This window comes from Hippoglossus hippoglossus, chromosome 6, assembly GCF_009819705.1.
Source record: "Hippoglossus hippoglossus isolate fHipHip1 chromosome 6, fHipHip1.pri, whole genome shotgun sequence".
NCBI classification, from domain to species: Eukaryota; Metazoa; Chordata; class Actinopteri; order Pleuronectiformes; family Pleuronectidae; genus Hippoglossus; species Hippoglossus hippoglossus.
This window is the reverse complement of record NC_047156.1, coordinates 12165964-12193296: the sequence shown is the minus strand read 5'-3', so window position 1 is coordinate 12193296 and position 27333 is coordinate 12165964. Positions and strand designations below refer to the sequence as shown.

General features: G+C 42.5%; 2 protein-coding genes across 6 annotated transcripts in view; one reads left to right on the top strand and one right to left on the bottom strand.

Annotated features, from left to right (window-relative positions):
* The window catches only part of ptprq (protein tyrosine phosphatase receptor type Q), a 40418-nt gene extending 31440 nt beyond the window's left edge, over nt 1-8978 (top strand). The window contains exons 47-59 of one of the 2 annotated variants that reach the window (XM_034588750.1): nt 63-162; nt 639-767; nt 2850-2894; nt 3698-3724; nt 3885-3966; nt 4360-4450; nt 4595-4671; nt 4782-4916; nt 5109-5234; nt 5485-5630; nt 6003-6138; nt 8200-8323; nt 8412-8978. In XM_034588750.1, coding sequence (XP_034444641.1) covers nt 63-162; nt 639-767; nt 2850-2894; nt 3698-3724; nt 3885-3966; nt 4360-4450; nt 4595-4671; nt 4782-4916; nt 5109-5234; nt 5485-5630; nt 6003-6138; nt 8200-8323; nt 8412-8449 — 1256 coding nt within the window. In that variant the 3' untranslated portion in view covers nt 8450-8978. The remainder of the gene's footprint in view (nt 1-62; nt 163-638; nt 768-2849; nt 2895-3697; nt 3725-3884; nt 3967-4359; nt 4451-4594; nt 4672-4781; nt 4917-5108; nt 5235-5484; nt 5631-6002; nt 6139-8199; nt 8324-8411) is intronic. The other variant, XM_034588752.1, reaches the window with a different exon arrangement.
* Nucleotides 8979-9835: 857 nt separating this feature from the next.
* Nucleotides 9836-27333, bottom strand: part of iqsec3b (IQ motif and Sec7 domain ArfGEF 3b) — a 32929-nt gene continuing 15431 nt past the window's right edge. Inside the window, exons 7-15 of one of the 4 annotated variants that reach the window (XM_034587259.1) lie at nt 25218-25340; nt 20041-20207; nt 17046-17185; nt 16774-16905; nt 16549-16648; nt 15439-15597; nt 15245-15337; nt 13597-13643; nt 9836-12592 (exon numbers count right to left, since the gene is read on the bottom strand). In XM_034587259.1, coding sequence (XP_034443150.1) covers nt 12173-12592; nt 13597-13643; nt 15245-15337; nt 15439-15597; nt 16549-16648; nt 16774-16905; nt 17046-17185; nt 20041-20207; nt 25218-25340 — 1381 coding nt within the window. In that variant the 3' untranslated portion in view covers nt 9836-12172. The remainder of the gene's footprint in view (nt 12593-13596; nt 13644-15244; nt 15338-15438; nt 15598-16548; nt 16649-16773; nt 16906-17045; nt 17186-20040; nt 20208-25217; nt 25341-27333) is intronic. The other 3 variants (XM_034587260.1, XM_034587261.1, XM_034587262.1) reach the window with 3 other exon arrangements.

The following is a 27333-nucleotide window of genomic DNA, read 5'->3' as shown; positions in this document are numbered from 1 at the left end:
AACATGTAAAGTCCCCTCTGCTGTGTCATGTGACATTCTGTCTCCTCTCCCTCTCTCCATAGCGGACGGGCTGTTGACCAGAGAAGAGCAGATCATTCTGGGTGTCCTGCTTTCCTTCTTCTTGGCCGTGTTACTCATCATCATCATCTGTGCCTCAGTCAAGTGAGATGCCAACATTCATACACGCTCTGCGTTTACATGCACACTAGTATCCTGGTTATGGACAGGTTTTTGAAGCATGCTGTTTTTGTGTTTAAGCAGAGGGGTTAGCAAAGTGGGGGACGGAAATGTTAATATTAGCTGTAGCTCTCATCTTTCAATCCTGGCAATAAAGTGGAGAAGCTAATAGACGTGAGCCAAAGTGGCCTCATATTCAAAAGCCACCTTTCAGGAATTAAAATTGCCAATAGGCTGTGATGTTGTAACCATGGTAATGTTAATCATCACAGACTGGGATACTTGTATTTATCATGTTGACGGGATATGAATAACCAGATTTAGTATTAATGCACAAAAAAACATATTGTAAGTAATTACTAATTCTACAGTTCTACTAATACATCTTCGTTATTATTTTGGATCCTGATTACACCCTGTTAATAAACACTTTGTTTCACGTGCTCATCATCAAATGTCAGGATGCATCAGCGCAAGAAGGAGGGCGGGACCTATTCACCACGAGAGGCGGAAATCATAGAGACCAAGTGTAAACTCGATCAGCTGATCGCTGTGGCCGATCTGGAGCTGAAACAAGAGAAACTCAACCGGTGAGTCTGTGTGTTTAGTTTGAATCCAAAAGCATCAGTTTTCCTAGCACGCACACACAAACACACACACACAATTTTTGCAGCTGAGGTTGTAGCGCACTACATGACTTCAGGCTTGATTTAGCGGCTCCAGACAAGATTTTAGATCTAAGTCAACAAGACAAAAAACAATCTCTTTCCTGCAGCCAACTTGATATGCTCTCCTGTCAGCACTAAATCTTCTCGTTGTAGAGTTTCTGCAGAAAATAGAGGCAGCAGCTCTTCAACATAACACGGGATCATTGTGGCTTTATAGTTTACCTTCAGTTCTGTGCAGCCCAGGCTTGTCATCCTGTCTGCATCTCTCTAACCATCCACTCCTACAAATTCACGGTCTAGCTCTCCTTGTTTTTATCCTTTTTCTCGCACAAACAACTGCACAGACACTTAAGGGCTGAAAGCAGCTTTTCCTTCTCGCAGTTTCACATCAGGAAACACATTTAGTTTATGTGTCTCAAGATGACAGATGGCGAAGATGAGGTTGGAACAGGAAGGAAAAGCTTTTAATATGATTAGCACCAAGATGTAGCTATTTATGTTTTTATTAGCCGCTATAAATAGACATCAGCATTGAAACCCCCAATAAGCACATAAAGCTCTCTGAGCACCTTCCCCTCTCCTACATCTTCAGAATACTGTCACCCACACAACGACCACGAATAAAAAAAGAAACCAAAAATAGAGGGGTCAAGGTAGTGGTAAGTGTGGCTGTGTTCAAGAGGACTTAATTAAAAACATAAAACCCATAAGATAAAGGATAGAGAAAAAAGCTCTTCTTCCTGGAAGATGAATGTCCCCTTATCGCATATGTGTAAAAGTAGCACAACCGTCCTTTAGCAAATATTTGTCTGCCTTGTTTAACATAAAGATACGTAACAGTATTTTAAAAGTAAATGTTGGATTTAAATCCCACAGTCCAAAGAGAAAGGTGTGACCATGGGTGTAAGTGCGGGTGTGAATGGTTGTTTGGCCCTGCGATGGACTGGTGACCTTTCCAGGGTTTACCCCACCTCTCACCCAATGTTACATTTTTACATGACATTTTATTTAGCTGATGCTTTTATCCAAAGCGACTTACAATAAGTGCATTCAACCATGAGGGTACAAACCCAGAAAAACAAGAATCAACTAAGTACAATTTGCTTCAAGAAAGCCAAACTACAAAGTGCTATATGTAAGTGCCATATTGGTGCGACTAAATATATAAAGTGTTTTTTTATTTTTTTATTTTTTTATTTTTTTTATCCAATGGGGAGCTCGTTCCACCATTTAGGAGCCAGGACAGCAAAGAATTGTGATTTTGTTGAGTGGTTAGCTCGCAGGGCTGGGGTGTAAGGTTCGACCATGTCCTGCATGTAGGCTGGGCCCGATCCGTTCGCAGCACGGTACGCAAGTACTAGTGTTTTGAAACGGATGCAAGCAGCCACTGGTAACCAGTGAAGGGAGCAATGTCAGGCGGAATTGGCTCCAGTAACCATGAAGTCGGTAGTTCGATCCCCGGCTCCTTCAGTCAACTGTCCATGGGCAGGACACTTAAGCCCAAATTGCTCCTGACAGCTGTGCTGACAGTGTGTGAATGGGTGGATGTAGATGATGATCTAAATAAACACAATCTATTTACCATTCTATTTATCCAGCATTCATCTGACATTTTTCATATGCAATGACTTGAAAGTCCTGAAAAAAGAGGAAGATCCTGAATATAACTTGCCATCCGCTCATGTGAGGTGTCGCACACATATTTAATATTGCATGTTTCTGACAGTTACACTTTGTGCTCCTTCAGCAGTCATGGTAGTTCAAGCTGAGGACACTCATCGGGACTGTGCCTCTCTTCTTTCTTGTCACCAGAATCTATTCCTGACTTGGACTGTGTGATCTATGTAAATGCCACCTTTTCCCAGCACAGTTTATATGAAAATAACACACTTTCCTTGACACTTATCACATGAATGGCGCAAATAACTTCCCTTTGTATGCACACTCATGCACTGACTCGCCTTGGCTTTATTTTTCTCTCACTGAGCACTCTTCTCCCTCCAGGTATTCTTCCTTCTTCTTTAGACGGAAAGAGATTTATGTCATCCAGTAAGTTGGGCTTTTGACCCGTGTGTGTGTGTGTGTGTGTGTGTGTGTGTGTGTGTGTGTGTGTGTGTGTGTGTGTGTGTGTGTGTGTGTGTGTGTGTGTGTGTGTGTGTGTGTGTGTGTGTGTGTGTGTGTGTGTGTGTGTGTGAGCCTCATTTTGCTGTGTATAGTGTGTTGGCATGTTGTACTCCACTTTTCACCCATCCCTTAGTGTGTGTCAGCGTCATGCTTCCCATCAAAGCTCATCTCAAATCATCCATCTGTGTTTGTTGTGTCTTTGGTGGAGGGCGACAGTTTAATGAATCAGTGACGTCAGAGTTGTGCCAACAGCCTGCTCATTTTCCTGCCAAGAGCTGCAGAGCTGAGCTGAGCTTGACACTTCACTGCTTGAAACCATTTTTAATTTGTTTACCCTCTCGCCGTCTTGAAAATGCTTGGAAGGCTTAAGCTGTGTTAGGGGGTACAAATGTTAAGCCTTATCGATATCTGAGGGTCTGCGTAGCTACGAGTCTTGAGTAATGCAAATGAAACGCTAGGCACAGGGGAATAACCACATGCTTCATTCAAGTTTACTGATGTTCACATATTCCTTTAGAACGAAACATCAAAGTTACTGTCAGTGTTAAATCAGAGTGGATTTGATTAAGATGGTTAATCCCCCACTGGTAAAACATACAGTATCATCCACTATCTGCAAAGAGGATCATTTCATCAGCTGGAGACAGAAATACCTCAGTGTGGGCTGCGAATATTGAGATAATTTGTTTATTTTTGGCTGATGTTTTGCGCTGTCTATTTTCATCCAGGCTTCTCAGCTACAGGAAATCACTCAAGTAAGTAACCCTGCATAAATAATGTGAATGTGCAAACAGAAGCTGCAGCACAGATCTGCATGTTCTCTACTACTCACTATTACAGACTGTGGCATAGTTGTTGTATCATGTCTCTCCCTGTTTCACACATTCTCTCTATTTTTCTTCTATCCTCTGTCAGGCCCGTCAACAAAAAGTCTTTCCTGCAGCATGTAGAGGATCTGTGTGCCAATGACAACGCCAAGTTCCAGGAAGAGTTTGCTGTAAGTGTTTATGAACAACCTGAGCCTGTGTTGCTTTAACATATAAGCATGAATGTTATATATAAAACCAAGTTTGAGTCATTTGGAAATTGTCTGGAAACAAATGGCGGAAGGAAAGTCTGCCATAGTAAAGGCGAAGGTGCACATCAAGAGCGCTATCGACACAGTTTATGCTGAATTCTACCTGCCTGCAGAAGACGGTAAAGACATTATGGATATTTTAAAAAGCTACAAACTTGCGCAGGATTTCTCCCGGTACAGCCGATGGTCCTGTTATCTTTCACCTCAATCCAAAATATTATTTCTCGCAGTTTTACAAATGGGGTCCCTGACCTTCAACCTCCATGAGTGTGTTTATGTGAATTCTGATATATGAACATCTTATCTTTGCAGGAGCTCCCAAAGCTGCTGCAGGACCTGGCCACCACAGATGCTGATCTGCCCTGGAACAAATCCAAAAACCGCTTCCCTAACATCAAACCGTGTAAGCGGTCAGGCTGAAAATTAGCTCCCAGGCTAATGAAAAATACATCACATTTATTCATGTCTTAATTTAAGCAGATTTCACCTCTACTTGCACAGTTGCACACATTTCAACCAAACTCTTTTTTCTCTGTACCGTGTGTAGACAATAACAACCGAGTGAAGCTGCTGTCAGAACCGGGCACTGCAGGCTCGGACTACATCAACGCCAGCTTCGTCTCAGTGAGTACCAGCCGTTAAAAGCTGGTGACACTATCAGGTTATAATCATCATATACGTGGGACACATTTGTTGCAAATAAAGGAATTATTTCTATTGTTCTGTGTTTTCAGGGCTACCTGTGTCCCAACGAGTTCATCGCGACTCAGGGTCCTCTGCCGGGCACAGTGGCAGACTTTTGGAGGATGATTTGGGAAACGGGGACCCGCACCATCGCCATGCTCACACAGTGTTATGAAAAAGGCAGAGTGCGTCATGGAAGATTTTACACTGTTATGAAACCATTAGCGTCAGCATTCAGAGTACAAGCTGCTTATGAATCATTACTACTAGGAGGGTTAGATCTGCTGCTGAGATCTGACGTGTGTTTTTGTGTTTGTGTGTGTGTGTGTGTGTTCGTGTGTCTTTGCTTGTGTGTGTGTGTGTGTGTGGCATTTCAGATTCGGTGTCACAAGTACTGGCCTGAGGACAACAAGCCAATGTCAGTGTTTAGTGACATTCTCATTTCAAAAGTGTCAGAGGAAGTCCTGCCTGACTGGACTGTCAGAACCCTGAAAGTAGAAAAGGTGACAAAAACACATACACACACACACACACACACACACACACACACACACAAAACACTGATTGCAAATTCTGTTACAGTAATAGTTCATGTTAAGGTACTTTGAATGTCAATGTAATATTATTACAACATATATACAGTTGTAACCATTATCATGATGTAAACCATTTGATTTACATGATAATGAAGGAAACTCAGTCGTCCATATGAATTTTAACTTCCTGTCTCGTTGTGATAACTCCTCTGTGCAGCACGGACACTACATTCTGGTTCGCCACTTCAACTACACGTCGTGGCCTGAGCACGGGGTCCCAGAGTCCTGCAGCACGCTCATTAAGTTTGTCAAAGCTGTCCGGGGCCACAGGCACGAAAACACCACCATAGCGGTTCACTGCAGGTACTGTGGCATGGGCGGCTGTGGTTAGATTCCCAGCGGAAGTGTCCTGGGACCCTGAATGAGTGAGAGTGATGTGTGATAGGAAAGTGTGGCATATAGAAGTGAATTGGTGAATGTGACTTGCTGTGTAAAAAGCTTTGTTAAGCTCTGTATAAATTCAGTCCATTTACTCAGTGGTAACAAAATAACACTGCATAAATTATAGTACTGCCCTTCAACATAAAGGGCACCAATTATACTTATTCTGTCTGTGGTCACAGTAGTTAAGTTCATACTGTGCTTAACCCTCAGATGAGTCATAAACAAGTGATCCATTCAGGTGCAGTAGAGCATCAGAGTATAATGTTAGGGTTTCCCCCTCTCTGTCCTCAGTGCCGGTGTGGGGAGAACAGGTGTGTTTATCGCCTTAGACCACCTCATCCAGCACGTCAGAGATCACGACTTTGTGGATATCTACGGCCTGGTGGCCGAGCTGCGCAGCGAGAGGATGTGCATGGTGCAGAATCTGGTGAGACCTCGTCCATTTTATTTCTCTGTTTTCACTTCACGACTTGAGAGAATAAACAAAACACGAAAAGAACTGTATTTTGTCTCAAGTTGTTCCACTAAACCTCGGAGTCATCAGAGACTCCAAATGGAACAACAGATGTAGTAGGAGTGTAGTTGTCCTACTTTCTACTCCGTGTCCTGCTGTGATCCAGTCTCAGTGAGGAAATATTGAGAGAATTCTCCTTTCGACAAAGTAAATGATCTGGCAGTGGATTAAAAGCCTGTGCTGAGCAGGATTCCCCCTCTTGAAACAGCAAGAACCTGTCCTGAAATTACCTCGCTCACTTGTTTCTTACGGAACCTCTGGAGTGTGTCTGCAGGGACCCTCTGCGTCGTGCCCAAGCTTCTTCTCAGTGTTTTTTAATTTATTTTATCACTTGGTGTTCTGTGAGTTTCTTTGCATCCACGTTTATGGCCGTGGAGTTTGAGCCTGTGAATCAAAAGCAGCCAGTGAGGACATGATTGTTTGAGACAGCAGCGTTCACCGTGTCAGATAGACCGCTATTAGCTTTTATAGCCCATTATTCATTTTTAGTGACACCGGTGCACAGTGCATATGCAGACAGCTTTAAATCAAATCACGATTTAAACACATTATGTAAACTACTTGTGTAGATTAGAAGTTAGAAGTTACTCTAAATGTCACATCTCGCCAACGTACGTCTTACTTCCAGTTTCCAATCAACAATGGATGACAATTATAACTTGCATTTCAGGTCTGTTCACTAGATAGATGAGTGGAATTTGGAGTTTAATAAAATCTGTCTTTCACTCTGATGGCTCCTGTTGCTTGACGTATAGACCTTAAAAAATCGTTCATATCCACATCCCTGGGTAACAGCCTGAACTGATATGAAGGAATAAATATTAACAAGTTATACAAGCCAATGCACTCGCCTCAACTCAGCTTTAGCCGTCTATAGTACATTAGGCACAGGTCGTATCAGTACATTATTTTCAAGTTGTTAATTTTTGCAGGAAGTCAGCAGGAAGAGAAGGGGTCTACTGAGCGTGTTCAATGTGCCAAAACACACAAAACCCAGAGGAAGGATGAAAAACATTTTGGATCATTTGCGTCAGGAGCAACACGTCCTTGAATGAATGATGTGGCATCTTCACAAATATCCATCAATGACAAAATATAAAAAAACATGTTTTACATGTCTCAATGTGGTCCAACACTGAGTTTGCACATATTTTTGATTTGATTGATACAACCTTGATCTTATCTAAGTTCTCCACAATCAGAAAGTCATGTGTTCTACTGAATTGTAAAAAATAGTATTGCTGTTATTATTCAAGGCCATTTATATCAGTCAGGAGGCACTAGAGAGCTGAGAAAAGCTGAAGTCAAACCAGGTTTTTAGCAATCCTTCAGCCCATCAGCTAATGTCTGATGTTCGAGTAGCCTCTGGCGGCAACGGACAATATTTTGGGGCTTCTGGTGTAGACAGCAGATATCCAGGCCAAGTCTTCTATTGGCTGTACACAGTTTATACCCCGACTGGTTTTTCTTTTATCGCCTGTGTTGAATGTTTCCCCGCACACAAAACACAAACAGCGAAACTTTAATGTGGGTGTTTTAGGACCAGATGACATTTTGTCTAATCTCTATTAATAGTTATCTGCACATGAATGCAGATTAAGTAAAAAGCCGAAAGCCAATGCATCTGGTCAATGTGTTCCGCTTCTTTTGTTCTCCACACAGACTGTTTATCCACGAGCAACCAAAGCCTGCTCAAACATCATTAGTCAAACTTGAGACAGAAACCAGAAGGCTTCCACCCACAGAATCTTGTCCCTCGCCTACAGACTTTTCATATTCACATGTAGAAACTCTTACTAGAGATTCAGGTTTTTTGTAATTATATGGTCAGAATCTGCCTCGGCCATCAGCACACCCTGAAAAGGAATATTATAAGACTTAATACTACACCAAATGAATTGATATGGACATTTGTTCAATGTGGAATTAATATAAGATACATCAAAAAGTAAAATATTTGTCATTTGCTGTCAGGCCCAGTACATCTTCCTGCACCAGAGTACGCTGGAACTTCTCAACAACAAAGGCAACAGCCAGTCCATCTGGTTTGTCAGCTACTCTGCTCTGGAGAAGATGGACTCGCTGGAAGCAATGGAAGGTAAACACAACACTCAAAGACTTAAAGTCTTACGAAGCCCACTCCCCGCAGCACAGTGTTCACGCCACACATTTGTCCTGGTCTTCAGGTGATGTTGAGCTGGAATGGGAAGAGACCACCATGTAAAGACAAACCGAGGGACACCTGCATCCGAGTGAGACGGGACCTGTGCACAGACCCTGGACAGGACGGCCCGCACCACGTAAAGGAAGAGGAAGTAGGGAGGAACAGGAAGTGAACGACACAGTCTGAACTGAACGGCCCATTGGTTGACTCAAGGCTTTGATGCTCCACTTCAACCCATTTCTCAGCTCAGGCCTCCCTTTACTCCACCACTTGTCTACTTGTTTTCAAAGAGAGTGAGCGAGACAAAAGGTAGACGGTGAAACGGTGAGTTTCAGAAACGACAGCGATAAAGGAGAAGCGGCAGAGACAGAGCGCTCTATCACGTCTGTAAGCCGACAGGTACTTTGCACAAATTGATTTCACTGTGTATTGTAATTACTGTATTATATTGATATCATCTATGTTTTTTGTAAGATAATGTATTCAAGCCAAAATGGTGTTTTTTTTTCAATCTCTTTGTAATTCTGCCTGTGTCAGGGTTTTTGTTCATTCTATCTCAAGTGTGATTTGCAGAAATAAAGAAACTTGTATTTTTTCTGGCCTTGATACTTTATGCTCCAACATTTGGGATCTTTTCTCATGTAGCCTTTGTTGAGTATGATATTCCAATTGTTACCATCTTTCTGGTCTTTTTATTCTTCCATGTTGGCAACAGCCAGCGGCCTGAGGCATTAGGTTTTTGGATTGTCTGTCCGTCCGTCCCACTTCTGTGAAAAAAATATCTCAAGAGCACCTTGAGGGAATTTCTTTAAATTTGGTACACACAATCACTGGGACTCAAGGATGAACTGATTCGATTTTGGAGGTCAACGGTCAAGGTCACTGTGAGCTCACAAAATTGCGTTATCTTAAGAACGCCTCAAGGGAATCCTTTCAAATCTGGCACAAATTCCAACTCAGACTTATCTAATAACTGATTAGATTTGGGTGGTTCTCCGTGGCTTCCAAGGCATGTTTTTGGCTTCTTTAACATGATATCTAAAAAATTTTAAATTATGTTGACAGAAACTGCACTGGTTGGCAGAGGCATACAACCACAGGTCTGTATTTCCAGTTCTTTAGAAGACAGAGTAAGATTTGAGTCGAAAATAAATACACACACTGATGTGCAGACTCACTGCAACACACAATGAGACATTCAACACTTGCTTTCAGATTCAATACTGACCTCATTCTCTAATGAACGAGTTCAGACCTGCCGGTGTGCAGGGAGGACACAGGAACACCGATGTCCAATGATTTCCCATAAGCTCCTTCATTCCACCTTGTCCTCCTTGCACACCTGGTGCAGATTCATTCATTAGAGAGGCGGCAGAGCTACAGACGCCGTAGACACGATCCTGACGTCGAGAGCGGTGGAGCATCAACAGACGAGTCAGTCTGAGACAGAGAGTAAAAACTACTTTATTCTTTCATTCTCTTCAAACAGAAAAAAATTGAAATAATCCTTTAGTAAATGTGTTGATCTTTAAGAAATCTCCATTGTATTTTTTCTTTTTTTTTTTAATATTGTGAGGGTGCAAAGATTAATGACAGTGCTCCACGGTAAGGATGCAGATTGGCACGTCTCCATGGCAACCACAGAGAAGCCGGGGGTTGGGGATAAGTGGGGGTCGGGCAGAAAGGAAGGGACGGAAGTAGAGCGCGTGAATAAAATGACATTAATCAACCCATCATGCCCTGACAATAATGATACAAACGAATAATCAAACTCTTCCCTCTGGAAATGAAAAAGCCAAACAAAAATAAAGACATCATGCTAATTAGAAGAGGTCAGTCAGAGTTTACAGTAAACAAAGTGGGGACGCTGACTTGCGAAATCAAGCCGTTTTCTAAAGAGAATCGAAGCTGGATTTGTTGTTGCTTTGGCAGCTATGTGCATGTATGTCAGTGTATGTGTGTGTGGCTGAGTGAGCATGTGTGCACTTGTACAGCATACAAACACTGTGCGTGTGTGTGTGTGTGTGTCCGGTGGTTTACTGTACGTATTCACCAATACAGCATAGCCCTTTAGACACCTTTAACAGGTGACACAGCCATCTCTTAATAATCCTGTAATATGACATGGTAATTTAATGAAAAATGTAGATCTGTAATAATATCGGTGTGTGTTACCATGGTAACTGGAGTGTGTTCTATAAAAGCTGCCTGTTTCCCATCTCTAGTAGCAGTAGGATGTAGGACACCCTCCTGGTAATAAATGTGAATAATAATCATTTTAACTATAATAATAATAATATTCTTTTTTTCTCTTTTAAACTAGATCTTCTCTGTACAAATACATACGTAGATACACACACTGGGCAAACCAATCACTTTTTTTTTCAGAATAAATCTATATTATCTATTTACAATATATCCAATATATTCTGTGGTGCAAAAAGGTACAAGAGGTGTGTGGTGCGTCTCAGTTGGATGATGATTCGTGATCTGCCGTACAAACTGGCTCAAGCTCGACAACATGACAGACAACGCTTGAAATAATTATTCCATGGACATCTTCAGTTTTCCCCCTGATTAAACATTCAGCGAAGGAATGCATCTCTGCTTATATAACATTTTCAGTGTGCAAGAAAAATAAAATATGTGTGAGTGATGTTTTTATTATAGGTGACCTTAGTCTACCCTGTGTGGAGCCATTTTTATTCATTTTCAAGCTAAAGCTAGGATTTTTTCTGGGTGTAGATATTGCCTAAATCCAAAGGTAACACTAATATTCACACTCATTAGGAGTAAATGTACAGGAGGAGAAAGGCTTCTGCCTGTTTAAGTCTTGTTTTGGATGAGTTCTGCTCCCACAAATGAGCAGAGTGAACACACAATCGCTCAGTGCGACTCAGAGGTGCAGATATTACACGTTCCAGTGCAGCACGTTTGTTCCTGAGCTCTGTGAGAGCCAAACGCCACAGAATCAGGGTCGTCACACACACACACTACTGTGAAGATATCTGGTCACATGAGTTCAGAAAAACACACAACGAAAAAGCACAAACAGTATGATTGTCATCAGGATGTGGTTTTGGGTTAGTTTGGTGAGTAACAACGTCCTCGCTAGAGTCCTCGAGTAGAGACGTTGGATCCTTTTTCCACCTGCGTCCTTACACTCACTGATTCTCTGTTCCCCACAACATGAAGGAAACAACTAAGTGGATGCTCCGTTTTCTTCACATTATGCAGATATGAGGGAATGAAAGCATTTCAGTGTGGGGAAGCTGTGCCGACACTGTGATTGTGTTATCTTAGACCAAAAAACCTGCACCTTACAAAGAGGTGTGAACTTCAATATTTTGGAAGAAAACAAGACAATGCAGACATTTTGTCCGTTAACATTTAAAGCCGGTCAATGTCCCTTCGTGGCCGCCAGAGTTTTGTTTTCTGACGTCGGCATCACAGTCACAGCTCACTGACACATTTGTTGGAGGGGTGACATTTAAAAAATGCAAAGTCACATGATCTGTTAAAGATTGTGAGATGTAGACAGACAACACCATCAGCTACCGGGTGACATGTTGGGGGAGAAATGGCGTTAAAAGCCACAATGCTGCTCAGTCAAGATAGTGATTAGATTCTTGTTGTTTTCCTTTGTCCCTTAATGCGACTCACACAGTATAATCCCTTTTTTTTTGCGTTTATCTTACCATTCCAAGTGAGTCAACTAGTGCTAGTATGTGTGTTTGTCTGGACGAAGGTAACAGTTCCACAGTTCGGAGAGTAATCCACGACTCAGACAATGCTGCGGGAGCCACTAGAGTTGCGCCTGCGGGTGAGAGGCATGGTGTGGTGAAAGGGCATGGGCGAGTCAGGGGGACAGAACTGGTGGGGGTGGTTGTACGGTGGAGGCGGAGGCGGCAGTGGGGGCTGAGGGCCGTCCCCCTCTCTGACATGCACGGGCGTGGACAGGGCTGACTGGATGAGCTGATGAGTGGCCGGGCCTTGACTCAGGAAGGCCTCCATCCGCCCTCGCCCGCTCTGGTCCACGACGATCACCTTGACAATCTGCTGGCACTGGATGAGCGTTTCTGGGCGAAGCTCCCCGGCCTGGACGGGGCTGAGCAGGGCGGGCGGAGCGGCAAGGGCCAGGGGTGCGGACTCAATGCTGGGCTGGCTCAGTTGATAGGTCTGCAGCCTGTTGTGAATTGACACCTAGTTTAGAAACAGTCAGAGAACGCATGAGGAGTTACCAGCCTGAACGCAGCCTCTACGCAGCCCTCTGGTGTGATACGCACATGGGCATGCAGGCATGCAGGTAGGTAGTATGCAGAGCGAGCGCATGCAAAGATACACACACTCTCGTTTTTAATTCTCAATCATGTTTCTTACATGATTTACACTTTCTCTAAATAACATTGTCACACATTTACACACACACACACACACCAGCCCAGACAGAGAAAAGGATAGGACGAGATCATGACAGGAACGTTTTTGGATTGTTTTGTCTGTGTGTGTGAATATGGTCAATTAGTGGGAGAATAAGATGCTACAAGATAAAGGGAGTGTCGGGAGAGGAGAGAGGTGACACCGAGGGCTTGGTGTCTCCCTAACACAAGAATTTGCAATGCTAAGGGACCGAGCGAGAGGCAGGGGCGAGACGGGCAAAGGAATATAACGAAGAGGAACAATAGAGGGGGGGGGGGGGGGGCAAAACAGCTTCTATCTCTGTGCTTAGTTAAAGGAAGGGCTGGTTTTACAACAACACATAGCCACCCACGCACACTCTGCAGTCTGTTAACGCTATCAAGCTTATCTGGCTTTGTAGATGGTATTCGAGGAGCCAGCTTGGCTTATGGTGGCTTGCTAAGGCTTAAACAGTATAAGGCTGGCAAACAGCAGCTGATGAAAGAAGGGGTGTTGTGCAGTGAGTGGTGTGGCTGCTGATCCACTCGTGAGCCACAGAGAGAGAGACTGTGCGTAGCGTCACTACAGCAGCAGACTCCTCTCAGTGGCCTTAGCATCCCTGGCTGCATAGGAGGGGATGGGCCTCAGGCGGGGCTCCTTTTAAAGCAAAAGCATTAAGCAGACTTTCTTTTTGGGATGAGGCTCAGTCCCTGTCCAACCGCACACACGCTCGCATACATAGAGCACAACAACAAATCAGAGGAGCCAGATACTCACCTGAGGGAGACATGAGTAGCTTTGGCACTCACCTCTACTGTGTTGTTGTTGCCGGTTTTATCGTACATATCCTGTTGGCCTGTGGGAGAACGAGACGCCTCAGTTTGCAAGTCAATAGGCAGATTTCAGCTTCACATACAGAGAGTCAAAAATGTCACAGGCAGGTTTTCCAACTGGGGACTGACAATTGTTTAAAGGAGTATTTCGGGAAAATGCGGATATTTGCTTTGCAGCTGCCTGTTTCAAGCGTTAGAGGAGAAGATTTCATGTTTGCACTGGAACTACGGTTTGAAACCACCACCAGCAGCCGCCTAACTTAGCTTAGCAAAGGCAGGAAACAGTTCTCCTTGTTCTGTCCAAAGGTCCAGCACCTCTAAAGCCCGGAAATCATATATAACACACCCGTCAAAAGAAATATCCATCACATGAGCCTCTGTAAAACCAGTGGTAGCTTTATATTTACTGCACAGACATTAAGGTGGAATCTAAAGACTCTAAGATTAAAGAATATACACAACATGACTTTCAAATATCACACATTCTCACTCATTTTATGTTTTTTTTTATGCCAAAAGAGTGATAAGGGAGTGTTGCACCAGGAAGTCTGGATCGTGGGTTGAACCAATAATTTGTTAGTTTTGGTTTCAAATCGTAATTGAGGAAGTGCACTACTGGATTTTATATTACATACATACTACTTGTCATCATCACCTACGTGGGCTGCGTCTACCTATACTTGACATTGATTGGTTTGTAGACGTGCGTGCTTCTAACATCGGCGTGTTGTCACTTCTCCGAGAAAATGAATGAACCGGTTCATTTGGTCAATTTCTTTGCCACTATAATATCATTGTTAAAATTGATATTAATACTATTTAATTTGTATTATTACTACCAGAATCCTCAACTTTGGGCGTAGTTCTCAATGCTAGTTTGAATGCACAACATGAACGCCCTCGTTGTTCAAACTTATGTCGTTATAATGTCGAAGGAGAAGACTGAAAGGAATCTGTGAGCCTGTGCAGCTCCGTTTCTGGAGAGACCAAAGGCTGCTGCCTCTTGTCTCTCTTCTTTTCTTCTTCTAATGATGTCTCAACTTCCTGCAACTGGTCCAAAACTCCTAACTATTACTACTAAAAATTGTTCACACTGCAAACAAACCAAACCATGATTCATGATTTGTTTCGGACTAAACTGAAAAGTCAGAAATTACTACAAAACAAAACATTGGTGTGAAAGCCCCCATAGGCTGAATACTATTAATTCATGTTTTATTCAAAGATTTCCTTTTTCAAATAACAAAGTGAGACAGTCAGTTATTGATGCCAGTAACCCTACAAAAGTATTTTGTGTCATATCAGCTGAAAAATTGCTGTTTCTGTTAAAGTAGTAGTTTGAAAGTTTCAGGGTATCTGCTCAATCACTTCCTCCCTGAGACGATCAATACCATCATGTCCCTTAAATAGGAATCTAGAGTCCGAGGGTCTGGAGTCAAGGTGTTAAAGCCTCTTAACAGTTCTGCTGAACATAATCCACTCTCTTTTCTATTTTCTTTTTCCATGTTTTCATGCGCCTCCATGAAGTCTTCCTATTTTCGACATTCCCCAGAGTAACGTTTGCATTGTTACGAGTAATGTATGCTGTGTTATGCATTTCGTGCTGCGCAAGCAAAACCAGCACCTGAGGGAGAGCCGTGTCCTGTGTGTGCATCCACTTGCCCACCGTTGGTGTGTATGCCGTGTGGCTGGATGCCTTGTTGCCTCTCCAATTCCCCTACAACAGCAGAAAGAGAGATTGTAAACAGCTGTATACATTTCAGTACGAATTCGTTTTTGCATTTCCCTGTGCTGAGGGGTGTGTTCGTCTGTCCTTACACTGGATGTGTATCTGCTCCATCTCGTTGACCTCTGTGATGGCCTCTCGGAGCTCCTCCGCAAACTTCCTGAGCTCCTCTCCACTCGGGGAGCAGAAGCTCACCAGCTGCTTCTTCTCCGAGGTGAACGGGCTCAGCATGGTGATGCCGTGGGCGTAGTCTGATGAGAGAGAAACCCCCACAAAGACAAAGAGATATCACCAGGACTTTGATTCTAAAAAAAGGATGCAGGCTTTTTTGTAAAACATCTTTGGAAACACTTTGCAGTTTTTTACTCAGGTTCCTACTTTACAAAACGTTCCTGCTAAGAATACTATGGCATTGATGACCAATTGTATTTCTGTTGACAGCAGTGGCTTCTTGAAGGTCTGCAGAAGTTTAAGAAAGTTCATAATAGAATCAAGATCAGAAGTTGCCTATAAATTTTGAACAACATGGATAGAAACAGTCCTTGATTTTTCATTTAGAGCCGACAACACGTCAAAGTTTGAATTGGTCCATCAATTTTGTTTACATCTTCAACATTAATGACAATCCCATCAGTCTCAGCTTTTGTTTGGTATTTAGAGATTCCTCCGCTAAATGACCGACATTTTAATATTGTAATTTTAACTTCTATAAATTACAATTCAGTTGTGAGCAATTTAATCACAAACTGTGCATTAAAAGTCATACTTTTTGAATCCAGTCTCTCTAAATCTACATAATAGGGACTTATTATTATTATTATGACCTCAAAAACTGTCAACAAAGACATTTTTGTATTTTCTTACTGTATTAAAATTGTTAGTTTACAAGAGATTGTTTCATATATTTTGAAAAGTGTTTCATGGTTCACAAAAGCTCTCTTCCATATCAGTCCTTATATTAACACTTTATGTGATGCCTTTTGCAGGTTCAATTACAGTAAAATCATATTAAATGTAACTCTAATATCTGTGAGATACTGTGTGCAAAACGACACCAGTGAGTTAACTTTCTTTGTACTGGTGACCACTTGGAAATTCATTCAATCCTGACAACTGTGCTGTTGATGGCTCAGACAACATTTTTCCAGCACTCGGTTCAACTGTAGAGAAGAAAAGTGCCGCAGAGTAGAACAGCCTCTTACACTCATTGCTGAAGAGGTGAAACTGCATTCCCAGGAGACCCATCGCTTTGCAGAAGGTGTATGAGGCCGAGCTTTTTTTCTTGGGACACAGTTTGAGGATCTGCAATCAACACAGGAAAAGCAACATGTACTGTATCTGATTATGTCTCGCTGTTACGTTCATTATATTTTGTGTGTATGTGGAGCCTGGTAGTGAGTCAGATGATTTCAGTGGTGTGACGTTACCAGCAGCAGGTCGTTGAAGAGGAAGACCTCTCTCTGAAGCTGCGACAGTTTTTGCTTGTGAGGCTTGTTGGCATCGGGCACCTCAAAGAGGCGGCAGCAGCACACCAGACGTCTGTGAGGCACGGCCAGGATCTGTGGAGGCGAGGTTAAAGACAAGGAGATGACGGAGGACAGACTGCAGTGAAATATTGCAGGACACCAAAGGAGTCTGAACAAACGGTCACAGACAACTCCCTGAAATGAGAAATAAAGGGGATATTACTATTACTCACAGTTTTCAGGCCCAGGATGGACTGCTCCACACGACTCACGTACGTGACGTGGTCTTCATTTGAACGGAGCTCTCGCTGCTGAATTCTCTCATAAATTCCTGCCACCATCTCTCTGGGGATGTCTGCTCCATCATCCACACCTGAGGGAACAAGGACTCTTAAAATGTAGGCGTATACGAAGGTAAGAGCCGTGACGGGTGGAGGTGAGCTACTTATGGAGAGATAAGTTGGGTGACGTGTGTGGCAGCCAGAGGGTGGAACAGACAAACAGGCATCAGGTGATCCTGAAGCTCAAGATGACGACGTTTGCTTAGAGAAAATTACAATCCCAGTTTAAATACATCCAATAATTTCTTTTTCTTTTTTAATTTAAATTTTCTTTGAGCTGTCTTTTTTAATATTTACAAATATTGTCTTTGAAATCTGACGATTTTATTACATATTTGTTTTCATTGCTACCTTGTGAAGCACTTGGATATAATAATGTAATGTGGATTTTGAAAAGTGCTTTATAAACATAGTGTTTTATTACTATATTATTATTTAAATTGTTGTAAGATGTAGCAATGTACTGGCATCTGCAAACATCAGAGGTTTTTCTCATAAATGTGAATTTTTCCTGTTCCACTTTAATCTCGAGATTCAGAAATGCATTGTTCAATTTTATGTTTTTCATTTTGTTATTTCTTTTTACCAACAATGTTCTGAATACATCACCGTACTCGTCTAACTATATTTCCTACACGCGCTGGAGGCAGTTGGCCAATCTCAACAGAGTGGGCCAACTGGCCAATCAGAGCCGACTTGGTGTTTTTGAGGGGGCTCTTAAAGAGACAGGAGCTAAAAACAAAACCTTTCAGACAGAGGCTGCTGAAGCAATGGGCAGTATGAGGAAAGTGATGGGTTGTATGACCTTTAAGAAACAGTGTGTGCAATGTTCAATAAAATAAAAAGTTATGTTGTCTGAAAATGTTCCCCTGCTGCACCTGTGTAGTGTGCCTGGGCTCATTGTTATGTCGCTTTGGACAAGAGAGCCTGCCAAATGCAATCCCTGCACAGGCAGTGATGCAAAAGAAAGCAGGCTCGCAAACATTGCTGTAAATTATACATTATTCAAAACACTCCCAAAAAAAATCAGTTTTGCAAATGTTTTATGAAGAGGTAAGTGCATTCACCATTTTGCAGACTTCTACGACACACACAAAAAAGGAGAGAAACTGAAGTATACATAACTTTTGTTTTGTTCCACAAACGACACTGAGTCTATGTGGTCTTGACACTTAAATGCACATGACACAATAGCAAATATGCTGTAACTAAGGAGATATCAACAACATTTCCAGGTGGAGCAGGACAGAATCTGCCTTGTGCATTTCCATTTATTTCAAAGTCAACACTTGAAACACAGACAGCTTCTTAATCTAGAAATTAAAGAATTTCAACCTAAAAGTCTTCATGTCCTCATTTGACACATTTTGAAGTTGGTCCATTGAAATTTATCGTATCAATGTTTTTATTAGTCACAGATGTTGATTGTGAGTTAAATCCTTTCATTGTGCAAATCCCTGGGAAGTTAGTGTGCGCGACAGCCACAGTGGAATCTAATGGGGATCCTCACGATAAACTCAATAATCAGTGAATAAGAAGAGACTGACTGTGTGGGCTCATGAATTGTGTCTGAGATATTACAGCCAAATTAGTTTAATTTCATATTGGGTTTTTGCAGCTCTGAATCGGAGTGAATGCGTTTAATCCCAGTATGTGTGCTGATATTAAGTCCCAGCAGTTGTTCCATTATCATTTCCAATCATCACTCTGGTCTGACACTGCTGTACAGCCTAAATTGAAACTGGCTTGAATAAAAGATAACACATTTTATAATATGGTGGGTTTTTTTCCATTAGCTGAATGTAAAAATAAACTGCTGTGCTGCTTTGAGCGCCGTGTGCATGTGTTGCAATGTCGGATAGAGACATCAACATCGAGTGCTCAGCGCCTCGAGGAGCTTGCGTGCAGGTGATGAGATGCTTCTGGAAAACCCACGCTCATATCATTAAATCTGAGTGAGCCTCAATTAAATGAGACGACGCCATGGTCTCTGGGGCAGAGCTAAGAGTCGAAGATATCTGGAAATATCCTCCCACACACATGGTTTTTCTTGACGGTTGAGGCAAGAAACCGCCGCCTCTTTGAGTAATTTACCTCAGTTCAGGAGGCTGTCACTCAAATGCTGAAGGTGAGATTAAAATGAAGCTGATAAGATGAGGCTTGTTGCAAAACTTTGACTTCCCTGCCCTCTGCTCCCCTTTTCCTCCTCCTCATCATTCTACCTGGCACATCTCTCCATTGGATGGCCTCATGGTCTGCAGTAAAATGTTCGAGCTGTGCATGTCTGGTTAAATTCAAAACACATAAACCACTTGTCATAAATGTTCAAACATGGCTGCAGGTAATTACACCAGCTCCCTCCACTGCGACAACTCACACAATGACACACACTGTACATGCAGCCTCTATGTAAACGCTTGCCTGAAAACACATATCACATGGCCTCTCATGTACACTAGGAATGCGTGTGCACGGATTGCACCAGTTTTGCACATGCAGACTCATCAACCTATTGCACCCCCTACCTGCTTTTGCAGACATTATTGCTTATCTTACTCCTATATGCCTTATCTGCTACCTTTTATCCGTTATTTATCAATCTTACAATTTTTTTTATCTCATACTCTTCTCACTGCATCTGTATATACTAATATATGCCAAATCTGTAATTAATTGACATTGATCTTTTATTATCTGTGTTTTTTTCCATGTTTATTCAAACTTTCACCTGTAAATATTGCCTTATCTTCACCTTAAACTACTATTTGCCCTTTCTGGTGAGATGTAAATATACTTGTACTATGTGCAATGACAATAAAGTTGAATCTAATCTAATCTAATCTAATGTAGCGAGATACGTGCCCTCTGTGCACATGGACCCGCTCACCTCTTAGGTTGCGTATGAAGTCATCGAGGCCCATTTTGCGCTGGGGTTTGATGTTGGGGGAGTACATGTCAGTGTTGAGCAGAACCACAGCAAACGCCAGGATGAAGATGGTGTCCGGGTTGTGAAACTGCTGCACGACATCGGGATTGCACATGCAGTACCTCTGGCTGTGGACGAAAAAACAACCGTCAATACGCCTTCTCTGGATTCGAGTCAATGTGCCACATTTATAGGCACAAGTAATGATGTATTTCCATCCATTATCTATACCACTTATCCTTTGAGAGTCTCAGGGTGGGCTACAGCTAGAGGTGGAGGCGGGGTATAGCCTGAACAGGTTACCAGCGAGTCGCAGAGCCAACAAGCAACCATTCACGCTTGAAGCCACACCTCGACAAGGGGAGAACATAAAAACTCCACACAGAAAACCCCCCGACCAAACCAGGATTCGGACCAGGAACCTTCTTGCTATGAGGCAACAGTGCTAATCTGTAGCTGTGTATTTCCTTTGTTCAAAATATACCTGTTAGTGTGCGGCAATGTTGCAAAAAACTGTCCTGCTTTGCATAATGGGTTCTATTTATAACCACCAAACAACATTCTGTTATGTCACCGGTGATGTCAGCCCGTCCCGGTGAGGAGGTGGGTGTGTTGCCGGGGACCGAGGAATTGCAGAGTCGACTGTGGAGTATTTTGGATGAGGTAAGGGAAAATACAGACCATAAGCCAACTGACAGAGAGCTCTGGGACACCTCAACAGTAATTGTTATTGTACTCAACCCCCCACAAAAAATGTCCTCTCAGCTTTGAACCGTGCTCAGTTCAAAATATCTGCAGTGAGCTGGGAGAAAACGTTGTGGGGGTGCATTTAGGCACAAATGAGGTTAATAATGGTCCTTAAAAAGTTGCTTGTTCTGAATGTGAGATAAGAGCATTCATGCTGACTTCAAGGAGGTTCTATTACCATACAAGCTGCACTATTTCATAAACTGACTATCTCAGTCATTGTAACTTCTCCTCGGATATGAGGAGCCGTCACTCTTTCATAAATGAGACTGGCAGGACACAGGAGACGTGTGACAGGGCAAAAATGGTTCGGCCCTGGGTAAGGTAACGATGCCCAGTCTGCTTTGGAACCAGAGATGTTGAATTTGGACTCGTTTTCCTCTCCGTCGCTGCCCACAGGCTTCACTGACTCCCCCACTCCCACCCCTCCTTCTCCCACAGCTCCCTCCCTATCTTTCTTACTGTCACATACACTTACACAGTGGGCCATTTCAGCGATGGGAGGCTTTTATCTCTACAGCCAGGCAGGATGCAGACATGGACAGGGCTGCCGTGCTCCAGAGGACTATACACTTGTCAGAGCATATGCAAGCGAGAGGCCACATCTGAGGCCAACGCAAACTAAAAAGCCTTTTCCCCAGAACCCCGGCAATATCTGAGGCCAGAGAACCCATTGGCTATCAATCGACTACAGGCCACTTCAGAAGAAATGCCTTTGTTTGAGGGAGAATAGATACTCCCCTACAAATGTAATATGCACGAGCGCACACATAGACACACGTACAGACACATGGAGGCAGAAACGAACGTCTGGATGTTTCAACTTGATGTAATTCTGCAGCAAATTCATCAAAGGCTGAACACAAGGCAAGAGCGACTGTACGTGTGTGTGTGTATGTATGCAAATGGACATGTGCAGGGATGTGTGAGCGCATGTGTGCACATTAATACACTGAGTGAGCAAACAGTCGAGTGAATAAATAAATGATTGGACGTGTGTGTGTGTGTGATTGTGTGTTTGTGCTTCATTCACACATTTTTCAAACGTGGATCTCTGGCTTATGTAACCAGTTTATTTGAACACTAGCTCCCGAATCTCTTATCCTCATATCTGCATATGAACGTTGCATGCCAGCTGGCACAAATACCACTTTGAATAAAAGAAGTACTCACGGCAAGAGTGCAACACGCTTCAAACAGATGACATAACAACTATTACGTAACCGACATGGCATCGGATGTCTGGCTGTCCCAATAAAGCCCACTCTTCTCTGACTTATATACTCACAGATTCAGCTACAGAGAGCGCGGCCTTGGATCACTGATGAATATGTACTCTGCACCCAGGGGGCCCTGCCTGTATGATTGAGTGCGATGTGATTAACCGATGATTAGCCGATGATTAGCTGATTGGCCCTCAAATCTGAGGCAGACTTGACTGCTCCCTTTCTCCTTTTCCTTCACCACTTCTTGCTAAGAGTAAGAAAACGCCGGGTATATGCAAAACAGAAGTGACAACTAGAATGGCACTTAGTAGAGCACATCTCCAACAGGGCCCAACAGTCCCCTTAAATCTGTTCAAGCTGCACCAAATTGCACACGCTCATAGGTATCAGTCTCCTAAAAATGACTTATTTTTCCATCTAGTTTGATGAAGTATTCCCTGGAAAGTCAGTAAAAATATCCAAAAGCTTAATATCTCTCAATGTTGAAGAAAGGGAAAAAACAATCTTGGATCTGCCCCCTGATCCCAAAACCACATCCCTCCACCAGGTTTTGTGATAATTCATCCAGATGTTTTTGCTTAAATCTACTTACAAACAAACACACGTAAACAGGACCTCTTCAGCAGAGGTCACACAGTGGTCATGTAAAGTAATGCCCACGTATCCACAGTCTGCAAACCACTCAACCTCCTTTGCCCTGAGTTAATGTCTATTAATCCACAGCTGGAAATAGTCCCCAACAAATCCACTATCCAACGAGAAACTTATTGGATTTTCTGACTTACGGCCATGGTATATCCTGCTCTTAATGCAGAAATTGATTGTTCTCCTTTCTCATAACTTTTAATTTTTTAATATATAACTTGATTTGTGAGGATAAGTACTTAAGTGTTCTTGTCTCTTAAATGTGTTGTATGTATTTATATATATATATAAATATATATTTTTGTGCTAAATCATTCATTGTGTTTTTCCAATTGTGTCTATTCTCCTCTAATGTGAGTCACCTGCTCCGTCTATTGTTGATAATAAGCCGATGATATAACTTCAGCCTCTAGGGGGCTGTCAGTCAAAATGATCAAAATAAGACCTAGTTTGGTTACATCATGAAGCAGCGTGGGATCATGGGAGTCGTTGCAAATAAGGTTCCCTGATGAGATTATGTGTCAAATCTTTATTCATGTTACGCAGCAAATAGCAACGAGAAATCGTGATCTATTGTGAGTGACCAATGCAAACAGTGGAAGGAAAAAACATCCGTTTAGCTGTTTATCCTTTCGCCATATGTTGTTTGCCCTGGACGTTATAGCAGAGATGAATAAAGCCACAGGTAAAGTGGACACGACAGAATTAAAAGGCAACAAAAACGAAATTCACTGTTACCTTGATTAAAACTGGGGCTGTAGTTTACTGTTATTTTAAGTGTGAATGATCAAGATAGTAATATGCACCTACACAGGCGGGTGTGAAACGAACGTACACTCTACTTGTTACATACACAGATGGTCTGCTCATGCACTTAGTCACACTGTTCCCTCTGTACATAAGTGCTCTCTCTTACTACCTGGAAAAGCCACCATTACCATAGCAATCCACCAAGGTGCAAGGTCTTTCTTTTTCTCCACCGTTTAACTAACAAAAGTGGATTTGGACATATCTTAAATGCACTCGCACCATGAGATTTAGACCCTGCGCTCAGGTCGTTAAAATAGAGCCCTTAGTCTTTAAGGTTTAAGTCATAGTAGGACCGACTGAATGACAATGAGGTTTGGGCTGAGCGCCACACAGGCAAGCTGGAAAGTACTGAAAGACGAGCAGACAAAAGAAAAACAGAATTAAACCCGCTTCATCCTTTTAGAAGAAATCTTGGTCATCCGCTTCAGGGTCCCAAAAAAGAGACGGGAAACAGTAAGCCCATATTCACATCACATATTGGAGACAGAAAATCAAGCCATGCATTCAAATCGCAAATACACACTCTTTACATTATATTGTACTAGTGGTTTTACATAATGGAAGAGGACATCTGGGAGTTCAAATGAGCAATATGGCACAAGTTATGTCCTTCTGGTCACATTGTTGGTTTTCCAGAGGGGAAAGAGCGGCACATCAGCAGAGGCAGATTAAACGTTCACAGCGAGGTAACCAATTACGCTTCAACAGAAAACAATGATCACATTTTTATTGCATTTTTAGTCCTGGGGGTAATCTTTGGATACTGCCAGGACATTTCAAGGAGAGTTCCAGCCAGGGGATAAGGTACCATCTTATTTGTCAGGTCACTATCTGCTTTTGCCTCAAAGAAGCCCAAAAAACCCCAGCATCATAAAACCTGTTTGTGTCCAGGTGGAGGCCACAAAAAGCCAGACAGTCCATTCAAAGGCATAAATGAGTGAGTGTGCAAACTACAGAAGGTCTCTCAAGGTCCTCTTGGTATTTATATGTGTCTTCTTCAGTGGGTCTGCGTATAAACTTTAGTGACTGGAGAGTAAATGGGCAGAGAACAACTCAGGCTAAAAAAGAGCACCTTGCGATAACCAAACATGCACTTCCACATATTTATGTGTGATTTTGGATGGAAACGGAAGCTGTTCAGTGTTCCCCACACGCAAACAGCCCCCATGAAGAGTTGTCCGCGGACTGTCATCCAGGGGAGGAAGTTTGTGAAATAGAGCATCTATTTTTGTCCTGATGAAATGCACGCTGATTGTCTGCAGCTCCGATCTCTTGTTATGATTGGCTGACAATCAAACTCTGCTGAGTTTAGTCAAAGGTTACAGGCAATCAGGGTAATTTGTTAATGAAACGGGGCTTTGGTCTCATCCGAGCCTGTCGCAGGGAGCTAGCAGAACCAGTTAAACACTTTGCCTATACAGTCGGCCTATTAGTATGCCATTCTGGATGGGTCTGCTGCCCCAAGGCTGCGAGATGAGATCAGAAAAGACGCTTCTGTTTTACTGCAAAATCTGCGGGTTTGGTTATGTCTCTTTGTTTGCCTGTTTTGCATAGTTGGCCACAGGCAAGAGGTCCATTAATTTTAAAAAGTTCAGAGGGCCCTTATACAAGCATTGCTCATTCATGTGATGGACTGTTGTATTAAAAAAAGGAGAAGCCAGAGCCCGTTAAGTCAGCGAGGCCTGCATGTGAGCGAGTTGACAGTCTCACCTAAAGGCTTCGATGAGTCTCTCCACTTTCTGCGCTTCTCCCTGAACGCGGACATGAGCCTGGAACTTTCTTAGGGCTTCGTCGAGCTCCATGCCTGAGAAATCCATCTCATCCACGACGCAACTGCAGTGAGACAGACAGTGAGAAAGGAAGAAAAAAAAGAGAAATCAGAGAGAGAAAGGAGAGTGAGATCGGGTTTAGCTGCGGTGCGTCACTGTGATGTGAAGGTGAGCGTGCGAGTGTGTGTTGGTGCGCGTGCGACAAAATATGACTACCCAAGTGCTGATGGCAAATCTCACTCTAACAGTCATACTTCCTTTACAGAGCCAGTGACCTGGAAGATGCACATAGAGACAACATTTTGCACACACACACACACACGCACACGGACACACACACTCTTTGTGCAAATATTAATGGAGAAGAAAGGGTCCGATGACGGGGGGGGGGGCATAAAAGGGAAGGAAAGAGGGATGAGAGGGGGAAATAATGAAATGCAAAGAGCGAGGGGGCACTTGAAAGGCTGAGGACAGACTGTGGCAATAAAGGAAGTGCATGCACAAGAAGAGAAGTGCAAGTGTACTGTATGTTTATGTGCATGTGTGTGTGTGTGTGTGTGTGTGTGTGTGTGTGTGTGTGTGTGTGTGTGTGTGTGTGTGTGTGTGTGTGTGTGTGTGTGTGTGTGTGTGTGTGTGTGTGTGTGTGTGTGTGTGTGCAGTGACCTATTTCTAAAGTCTCAGCAACAACCTCAGCAAAAAGCCTCCCTATCCTGGATCTCTGTCAACACTGGTTGGATGCGGATATAGTCAAAGCACTGAGTGAATGCTTGTTGTCGTGAATGTGCTGCATGTCAACTGGGTTTGTGTGTGTGTCTGTGTCTGATATCATGTTTGTATAAAGTGATTAGGCTCTAATAGCCAGATATTTTTAAATTCTTGAATTCATTAAAGTCAGTCCAACAAATCTCTTGTTGCATCTTTTGGTAATAAAAAGCAACAACCCAAACTGGTTCACTGTTTATTCTTATTTAACATCGGCTCTGAAACAAATACTTAACAGATGTTGAGGGAAGAATGTTATGTTAAATCCAGGAAGTCATTTAGTGAAGCAGCAAGAGGTTCTTTCTTTGTAACACACAATCAAATCTGCAATTCTAAAAAATGTTAATATGTCCTGGTAAAAGGTTCTTTAATCAATCAATTTTAATAGCATTTGAATATGAATTAATGCAGCTTTTGATGAACTAAAGGTACAAACAACAAGTGGAGGAGGAATGTTTCACCACCGGGCCACTCAAATGTTTTTATTAAACAGCAGATTAAACAGCAGATTTACAAATTAAGGTCAGTTTACTTGTAATGATGCCACTTCGTATTTGTGTGTTCCAGAATTTTTGGGTGCTCGACTTATATCTAATTTTTAAAGTATTAGTAAATAATATATCAACATTACTGGAGCAGTTGACAATTTGATAACAGCTACAATGTATAGTGCTATTAATACAAATTTATAACTCTTGTTTTGAGCTAAATAATCATCTTCACAAAAACTGAGCTTCCTACACTTCAGTCAGACACTCAGTCAGAATATGAAGAGTGGATTCATTACAAGTGTGCAAAATTGTGTGTGTGTGTGTGTGTGTGTGTGTGTGTGTGTGTGTGTGTGTGTGGAGAGTCGTGTAACTGTATCCCGTGTGTGTTATCAGATTTTTAAATGTGTACAGGAGTCTGCAAATGTGTATTTGGAATCAATGTGTGTTTAATCATATATGTAAATGTGTAAAAAATCTGCAAATGTGTAATGTGGTTTGCAACTGCGTTGATATTTGTGCATGTGTAGACAAATGTGCAAATGCGTGCAGATATTAGTGTTTGAAGAAGTGTTTTGCCCCAAGGACCTCATTGTGATGTCAGATGTCGTTTTATATATGATGACACCCAGCCTCTGCTGTGACAGTTCTCAGTTGCATGTTACACAGCTACACAATTTTGGTGTACAACATTCACACACAAACACATACACACACAAACACACACACAGTGTTTTGCAACAATATTGGCCACATATTACAGGACTTAGACTTAGAATTCACATATACTCCTGTGTGTGATGTATG